The 9460-nt window shown below is 48.0% G+C and overlaps 1 protein-coding gene across 1 annotated transcript in view; it reads left to right on the top strand.

The window, feature by feature from the left end:
* Window positions 1–3514: 3514 nt before the first annotated feature.
* ARHGAP36 (Rho GTPase activating protein 36) overlaps window positions 3515–9460 on the top strand; it is a 42811-nt gene continuing 36865 nt past the window's right edge. Inside the window, exons 1-2 of the mRNA XM_029911945.1 lie at window positions 3515–3596; window positions 4443–4505. Coding sequence (XP_029767805.1) covers window positions 3515–3596; window positions 4443–4505 — 145 coding nt within the window. The remainder of the gene's footprint in view (window positions 3597–4442; window positions 4506–9460) is intronic.

The following is a 9460-nucleotide window of genomic DNA, read 5'->3' as shown; positions in this document are numbered from 1 at the left end:
TGCCCTCTACCAGACTCCTGTACCCCACTGGTCTGGGTCTGTCACAAAACATTAATGTGGCTGAAGCTCTGTGACGCTGCAGAGAGATCACCATGGAAATGCTTGTGTGAAACGTGGTAATTCTGTATTCAGCCAAGGGTTTGGATGGTGGCAGTAAATAAGGCAGCGGCCATAAACTGAATGATGAGGAACAAAAGAAATATTGAATTCCCTGAGCACTGTCCCTCCTGGACACTGAATAAGGCAGAGTCCTGTGGGAAAAATACTATATGATCATGTAATTAAAGACAGCATTATTATGCATATGCACAAGGGGTGTGGGGAGAATTAAGGCTGCATGGGCAACCTTTTGGCATTTCTAATTATTGAGTGCTTGACTTTGCAACTAAATAACATACTTTAAACATAGATTTTTCTATGTCATAGGAAATAGACTCATAGATTTTTAGATTCATAGATTCCAAGGCCAAAGGGGACCATTGTGATTGTCTAGTCTGACCCCCTGCCCAGCACGGGTCATAGGATAAGGAGAGAATGGGAAATCCCCATATTTAGAGCTAAAATCACCTAAATGTGTTGTGATTGGTCACTGTTAATGGGGCAAGATTACTGCCCCCTTCTGGACATTGCTCTATGGGTATCAATGGGGAATGGAGCGGAGTGAGCTTCACCATCAGGGCAGCCCCCACCCCCTGGGGAGGGGGTGGAATATACCATCTCACTCTTGGGCTACTGCAGAAGGACATCCTGATCAGATTGGGTCCCTCCCTTTGGTCCAATCACATCACCATCACACAGGCTTTGGCTGGCTGCTGAACTCCTGGGCTGTGCGCCTACAGCTCCTGCTCTCACCCCCTCCCTAATGTGCCAGTTTCCTTCCCCACCTCATTCCCCTTCTCTCTAGTCTCCCCCTTCCTGTTGTCCATGTAACAAAAGTCTGGCTTAGCCCCCAACACAGCTCCACCTGATGTGACATTGATGTCAGCTGGGGAGCAGAAAGGCAAGTAAAGAAGCACTTGTAAACAGTCTAATGCTGCTAAGTGTTGGCTGTATCTGAGAGGCTGCTCAGACCACACAACAGGTCCAAACCATCCTAGCAGCCACCTTCTCTCTTTCCAAAATAAATAAAATAAAACCATCTGTCACAGGGTTGGCTGTAGACCAAATGGCGCCCCAGGCGAGGAGCGTCTTTGGCGCCCCCTTCCATTTGTTAAACTTTGAATACCTTATTTTTTATTGCATTTGTAGCCCATTTCACGACTTTGAGGCACTATTTGCATTCATGATTTATCCCTGTCCTATAAGACAATAAATTTGCACCCTTAGGATCTGTAAATGTGTATTTATTCATGCTATATCCCTGTGAGGGCATGGCTTACAGCATGCTAGGAGGTTCAAAGAAAATGTAGCTCTCAGAAAGTCTGGAAGGTTCCACAATATTCTACAAAGGTCCAGAACATTCTCGGAGGTTAATGAAAAATGAATCCACATACTTCCACCTGGAAGATTTTACTTCAAATATTCTATTTTCCCTCTTGTCGCTAACAACAAAAACAGCATCCCGAGCCCAGCGCCCCCCAATTCTGGCACACCAGGTGGTCACCTGGGTTGCCTGCCCCTAAATCTGGCCCTGATCTGTCATATCATCTAAAAAAGAGTAAAACAAGAAACTTCCCCTCTAAACAACTCTGTACAGCTAAAGGAAGAAAATAAGGGGAAGTGTTACACTGGGAGTGTTGACTTGGGAAGTTGCAGACACTCCTTTGGCTGTGTGCATAATAAAAGATTAACAATGGGAAACACCAGCAGTAACTGGATGCAAAGCTCCAAACCTGGCTGTTCATGTTGTAACAGTAAACCAGAGTTTTTTCTTTAACTGGGTCCCAGTCACTCCCCCGTTATTGACACAAAGAGGTGCAGGATAGATGGAAACTTTGGAGAACCAGGAGGCTGGCCCCAGAGGGAGGAGCAGGGTGGGTTGGAGGGCATGTGGTGAATGGAATATGAATAGCATTCTACTTGTTTCCCTCCCACTTTGAGCAGGGTTCAAATGTCTAGGAATTCCTCTTAAAATCTAACACACATCATAGAATCAAGCACCGCCCGAGAAATCTGGGAAAAACTAAATAACCCCCCCACCCCCCCACCCCGAGGACTCTGAACAGGCAGCACTTCTTCACGTGCAAACATAGAGTCTGGTGCAAATCAAGGACAGGCTTTATTAGGGGACAAAGAGACACAACATCAACCCAGGAAACAGCAAAAATAGATCGGTATATGCAAAACACTCACATGTCTTTGGCCATTGTCTTGTCACTCAACTCCCCACCCCTGGTGGGAATGGCAGTGGGTAGTGTGGTCCCCCAGTGCAGCCACTCCATCCCCGAACCCAACTAGAGAGATTTCAGGTTTAATGGTGCTGAGCAGGGCCAGCTCCAAGTTTTTACCGCCCCAAGCAAAAAAAATGTCCCACGCGCCCCAGCCCCCCCCCAACTCCGCCCCTTCCCCGCCCCATTCCAATCCCTTCCCCAAATCCCCGGCCCCGCCTCCTCCCCCGCTGGGTGGAGGGAGGGTGGAGAAGCGGAGCGGTGGCGGCGCGCTTGGGAGCAGGCAGAGCGGAGGTGTGCTGAGGCAGTGGAGGGCGGTTCCTCTGCCCCCCCCAGGGTTACTTCCTGTGGCCCTCCCCGCGCCCCCCACCTCCGCAGCTCACCCGCTCAGGGCCGGCTCCCGGCTTTTTGCGCCCCAAGTAAAAAAAAAAAAAAGGGTCCGGAGTGCCACCCCTTAGAAAGTGCCGCCCCAAGCACATGCTTGGAGCGCTGGTGCCTAGAGCCGGCCCTGGTGCTGAGCAGGGGGCCCCCACTGGAGTTCTTTCTGCTTGGCTACTGCTGTCTGTGGCTTCAGCACAGTGCTGCTTCTTTCTTTTCCTGTGCTCATTCTCTCATTTCAGTCCCACTGTCCCCCCAGTCACGGATCTGCAGGATCAGAGCTATGCACCAGCTTTTACACAGCCTTTTGGAGGAAACCCTTCAGTAATGCAGACCCCCAAGGGGTCTCGCTCTTCCTTCAGGGTAGGCCTTGCAGCGTCACCGCCTCCAAGACTGAGCCTCTGGGCTTCAGCCCTCCTGCTTCACCCCAGGAGCTCTGCTCAGCGAGTCCAGCTGAGATAGACTCCTGCTCAGAGCCATGTATGCTGTTCAGGGACTAATGCACCTTGGCAAGTATTTGCAGTGACACCAGGCAGCCTATTCAGACCAGTAGGTGTATTAGTGATCTGGAACAGAGCCTCGGAAATCCTTAGGCTAGCACAGAGAAATGAAGGTTAAGCCAGGCCATCTGACCAGGCCAGAGCAATCCACCAGCCAAGCGATAATGGATTCAATTTCAAGCTCTGTCTCTCTCTGACCCAGTGGTTCTCAACCTATTTACCATTGTGGACCGCATCCAATACTACCTGTATGGCCCTGAGGAGGTCACATGGGCTGCAGCTGTGTGCTGATTGAGCTGCAAACAGCCCATGGGAGTGGAGACCCACTGCTCTGACCCTTCATCAGTCCCTGCTGAGAGCTTCTTCCGGAAGCTCATTCTTATCCCCTGCTGTCAGCTCTTAGATCTTTGTTCTCAAGCTGGTCTTTGCTCAGCTGCCCTGCTGGGAGGCGAAGCGGGAAATCTTTCCTCTTGGTCACTGATTGCTAGGTGTAAATGATCTGGTCACCGGGTCCTCCCATTGTCTCTTTTGGATTCAGCATCGATATAAGTTGTTTTCAACAGGTTCCAGTCAGTTTCTTAACAACCCATTCGTTGCACCCCCAAACAGCAAGGTGCCACACCCCCTCATGTCTCCTGCTTTTGCTGCCCCAAGAGCAGATTTAACCCTTCCCCCACACTGGATAACAATGCAAAGTACAGAAGGAAACGGAGGCACACACAGGATTCATAAGAATATTATAAAAATTCCCACTTTGTCACATCACTCAGCTCAGAGTTTGTGTTCAGCTCTGGTAAATCCTCGATGTATCACTTGGAGGATGTGTGGGTAGAAAGCTTATGGAACTGATCTCTCTCTGCAGCTGCTCTTTCCCCTGTTCACCACCAGATGTGGCAGAGAGCGCTCTACCACAGGGCTTATAATTAAGACACTTGCTCTTTATAACAAAAAGAGACAATAAAGAAGAGTGGCCACAGGCTGCAGGGAAGGGTGGAATGGGGGATGGGAATTATTATAGAGGATATTCTGGTAGGTCCTGGTGAAATGCAACCCCTACTCCTCTTATATTTGGACACTTAAACAGAAACCTGTAGTAGCCTTTTTGCTGAGTGCGATGGCTTTATGCTGCGAGAGTGGATAGCACAGGGGTAGGAGGGCTGTGGATATATTTGGACAGGCTCTGTATTGAAGATGACCTAATGACATACAGTCTTTTCTCATCCCTTTCCTCCACCAGCTGGACCCAAACGCAACAAATTCATCAGAAGGAAACTGGAAAACTCCTCCAAGGAGAAGAAAGGTGAGCGAATTCCACATTTCAGTCTGGCATTGTGCTCCTCAAAGCCATCATGGTCTTTAAAAATAAGCTAAGCCAAGGCACCCTATCTACCTGGATTCCATTGTGAATTTCTCCTTTGTGGCAAGTCTGAGCGGACCAGGTCAATCAGCACTGTCAAGCTGACCCCTTATATGTCTCTGGACTCACTGGGCTGGAGGAAGCAGCACTTTCAAGCTGTTACCCTTATGTGTCCCAAATTCAGCACGTCTCTATCCCCACTCCCCCAACACAATTGTACTGGCAGTAACCTACTCGATGAGCAAACCCCACAGTATTTTGGGCGCTGCAGGGATCTTTAGCTTAGGTAAAAGAAGCATTGCTGTAGAGTGAATGGGGGAAGCTAAAAACACAAACGAGTAAAGTTCAGCAAGAGAGAGAGAAGCAACCAACTTAACCATAGAAGTTATTTATTGAATAATAGTGATAACTACACAAGGAGGACTAAACCAACCTAACATACATGATTAAAGGTTAATACCTAAGGTAGAAAGGAAAACAGAGAGAGAGAAAGAGGGGGGGATCTCACCCACTCCATGAGGCTTGAACTGGTCGGGGTTCCCAGGTGATGGTGGTAGCTGAGGGTCCTGAATGCTGGAGACAGGCAGAGCCCCCAGCACGATCAGTCTCAGAAGATGGAGTTCCAGTGGAACTGATGCATAGTTTGGATCTAAGCATCAGAACCCTGACTAGAGGGTGAGTAGGGATTTTTGTAGAGAAAATACAATAGTTCAAGGGAGAACACTAGATTTGTTTATAGGTAAACTGATGACTCAAGGGTTTTCTTTAGACTAGACAATAGGATCTGATCACTCTTGGCTATGGGTGGTGTTTTCTTCCAGGGAGCTCACAATGCAACTAGGCTGCTTCAGTATTTGGATATCAATTAAGGATTCATTACTAGAATTGGTCTGATAACTGCTGAGCTGGGTGTGTGTGCAGGCGTAGGTTCATTAGCATCTGGAGCAGAGATTCCCAGGATGCAGTGCTTCCCTGCTTTTTCTGGTCCCAGAATTGAGTGTGGTTCTCTGTTCTCCATTCTGTATGTAAATTGAGATGTCTTCCTGTCCCATCTTTCATGCAGATGAGGCTAGGGGAGTTGTCTCTGCTCTCCATTCTGTATGCTAATGGAGATGTCTTAATCTTGTCACCCTTGTCAGGAGGGGTCTAGGTGTGTCTCCCAACGCCCTTCACTGCTCTCTGCAAGTTTTCTTCTTCTAATGGGTTTTGGTTTAAGCAGAGGCTGGGCGGGGGGGGGGGGGGGGGGGTGTCTTTCATGAGTCCGGCTGGATACTGCACCCTGGTTCCCCAGGAACACAGAGGTGTCTGGTATCAGACTCCATAGAGTTTCTGGCACATCTCCCTTTTCAGGGTTGGTGGAGTGGCTCTGCTTGGGATGGGGTTTGGTCTTTGGTTTGTGTTTGTTTTTTTATGGATTTTGACTTTGAGGGACATTTGTTTATTTTATTTTTGTGTGTGAATAAAAAGACAAACCATTCTTACAGGAATTCTTATAGGAATCACCTGGAAATCAAAGATTCCTCCTGCCCCAAACTGTTTTCTGGAAGGTGTCCATAAATGAGTTTCCTCCATGGGCAGGGTCATAAATACAGTATTTCCAGGTTCCCTACTGACATACCAAAAGCTTTGTATTCTCAGCACCGCCCTGTGCTCTTCTTGCCCTGCCAGAAGGCAAGAGTTCATTGCCAACACTCAAATGTTGCAAAAGCCAGGAAATGTGGAATTCCCCTTCAAGATGATCAAGACTAAACAAATCATAGATCATGGAAAAATAGAAACAGAGATAAGGAGACTCTTCCTACACAACACAAGCACACAACCTTAATTCTACCCTTGTGGGGATGGCAAGAGGAACTAGGAATACAGTTACCTTAGCCCTCCCCAACCAAACATGCTATTTTTCTCTGTGTCCAGCATAACTTCAGATCAGGACTGCTACTTGTATGTGCCAATAGATCCCCTCTGTGCTCCAGGTAGCACCATGGATCCAGGCTGGGGGCAGAGATCACACTGAAGAAAAAGGCTTGGGAAGGTGACGGAACTATGATCTCTCCCTGAGGAGCTCCTTAAGGCAGGGACCACAGGGGCAGAATTAAAGTTGCATGGCTGTGCTATGTGGGAAATGTGTTCTGAATTGCGTCTGTCCTGGCTTTGCAGCATTTGTGTTTGGGAATTCAACACTCCCATTCTGAAAGGGCCCAGGGAGCAGGATAAAGGGAATCACCTGGAATCTGCATGCCAGCTTACCTATGGGTTTTGCAAATGAAATTTCCCTTGAATTCTGAGAAAGTGCAGTAGTGAGGATGGCATGACTGAGAGGTGTTTGGGGAGGGGGCTTCCTGGGTGTTCCTCAGGTACAAGCCCTGCCCGGTCCCTCCAGGCCCTCAAAGAGCTGGAGGGGATGATTGACCGGTTGTGAGGTGTTCAGCTAGTAGCTTGGATGACAGGGAAACCCCAGGGTTCCTACTGCACATTGGGCTCAGCGTGGGGGGAATGGCCTCTGAACTCTCCATTTTCCCAAGAGCAGGTGATGGGGATTTGCAGAGCCCCTTCCCCAAATTTTCTTGGTTCTTGCTCCCAATGTGCAGAAACCGCACCCTCCCCGACAACCAGCCCCTCCCTGAACACACTGCTGAATCACCCCATGGCCCCAGCTCCAATGGCTCTGACCCCAACATCTCACCTCACACTCTCAGCAACAGCTGCTGTGCCACAGGGCAGCCAGACCCTGGCAAACTCTCCAACAGAGCTCCCTTCTGTTTTTGAGCAGCCTGCCCCTCTGTCTCCACACACAGCCTGGCAGCCGGCCTTGTTATAGTGCCAGGCCCCCTCTTGGAAAACATTTCCAGCTGAGATTCAGGAAACCAAGAGTCTGTAGGGAAGGCTGTCCCCTGCTGCTTTTTCCTCACCTGTTGGAGCTTTTTTAAAGGTTTAGACCAGTTTCCTGTTTAAAAGAGAGCTCTTCCAAGTGCTCTAAAATCTGCATACTTACAATGATTGTCTTGAAATTTGCTATGCCTGATGGGAGTGTAAGGCAGGATTAGTGATCCAAATGTGGGGTCATTTGAATAGGGAGTTCCTGAGACACAGCCCTCAGAAAAAAACAAAATAACACAAAACCCAAACAAACAGAAAAACACCAGCATTTCATTAAATTCAGATTCTAGCAAGTTAGTTTGAAGTTTGAAACCCACCCGTGGAAGAAATTGGATAATGAACTGTAAATGTTTTGGGGGAAAAAATGCTCCATCTTTTTTTTTTAAGAAATGTAGTCTGAGTACAGCAGCCTACTCAGAAGGTGCTGGAACTGTTTTTGAAAAGAAGAAAAGAATGACACGTGAATGATCACTGGGAGGGGAGGGTAATTAGAGGTGCAAAAGTATGTGGGAAGGGAACTTGGGTCTTCTCAGTGATTGATGTGTAATTGGAATGGATAGTAGTGGAGGGCAGAGAGTTTGGGGCGCAGGTAAGGGAGACAGAAGGGGTTGGGGGAGAGGGAGAAGTCAGAGGGGCTTGGAGACTGTGAGGGGTAGCGGAGGAAGTTGGGGGTTTAGCTGGTTACCTTGGGCAAGTCACTCAACTTCTCTGTGTCTGTTTCCCATCTGTAAAATGGGGATCATTATGTAAAAGTTCTTTGAAATCTACTGGTGAAAAGCACAATATAAAAACGGTGTCTTTGGATTATTACCTAGCCAAGGAGAGAATGACAATGGTCTAAATGACAAACCTTTCTGTCTCTGTTTAAAAAACTGGGCAAGTAAATAGCAAAAAACTTTGTTAACCCAGAATGAAGGTTGTCTGGTGATACTTCACGCCCTTCCAGAACATTGAACTCAGCAAAACTCTAACTTCTAACATCCAAGAAATACAGAGTTAAGGGAAATGCCCACACAACCATAACTCCACCTCTTTGAGTGATGCCCTAGTATGCCCATAACACACACACTCCCGCTCTGCCTTGTCACTGTAATGGACAGATGCTACCTGCACTTGCTTTGCGCTCAAACACTGAGTCTGCTCACTGACACAATACCACACTTGTAAAATTTAACAGCCCCTTCACACAGGATATCACCTAACCCTGTACTGTCCGCTCCCCATCATTAAACCCAGCCTGCTTTTATATCCCACCTCATGACTGACAATTCCCAGGCAAGACCACCCCAGTGCCCTGCTCCAGACCAACCTCCATTGAAATGGTGCAGACTGGAACCTCAAGGTCTATGTGCACCTCCTTCCTTTGATCACACACATGGGGTGGTCTCAGACCCAGATCTCCTCATGTCACAGTCACAGCTCTCCCAAGCTGCTCCAGTTTATTCCTCCACCATTCAGAACCACTACACCCAGCACACTGAATGCAGCTGCAGTGGATTTAGATATTTCCCAGTGGCTATTGCCAGCTTGGGACGGGGGGCAGAGTTAAGGCTCTATGGGCATTCACCTTAACTCAGTTTTGCTGAACTCGCATTCCAGAAGAGCGTGAGCCATCACCTGGCAACCTTAACGCTGCATTAACAAAGTGTTTTGCTATTTCATTGGCTTTAAGGCCAAAAGAGGCCATTAGATGGTTTAGTCTGACCTCCTATATAGCAGAAGCCTTTAAATTTCACCCAGTTAACCCTGTACTGAGCCCAAGTAATTTGTGTTGCACTGTGTCCCAGAAACGCGTCCAGGATTTGAAGATGTCAAGAGGTCAGGTATGTTCAGTACCCAGAACTGAAGTCAGATTTTCCAATGTGCCCAGCACCCAATGTGCAACTGATGCACTGACCTCTCTTGGAAATCTGGCCTATCATGGTACTAGACTCTCAAAGTTTATCTAAAGAAAATGTTTCTGGGCCTCATGAGGGCAAGAAAAATCTTGAACACATGGCCACAGTGTTACCGATGCAGCG

Source organism: Terrapene carolina, unplaced genomic scaffold (genome assembly GCF_002925995.2).
Source record: "Terrapene carolina triunguis isolate 2854851 unplaced genomic scaffold, T_m_triunguis-2.0 Scaffold137, whole genome shotgun sequence".
Taxonomy (NCBI): domain Eukaryota; kingdom Metazoa; phylum Chordata; order Testudines; family Emydidae; genus Terrapene; species Terrapene triunguis.
The sequence above is the reverse complement of the archived record's forward strand: the minus strand, read 5'-3'. Positions and strand labels throughout refer to the sequence as shown.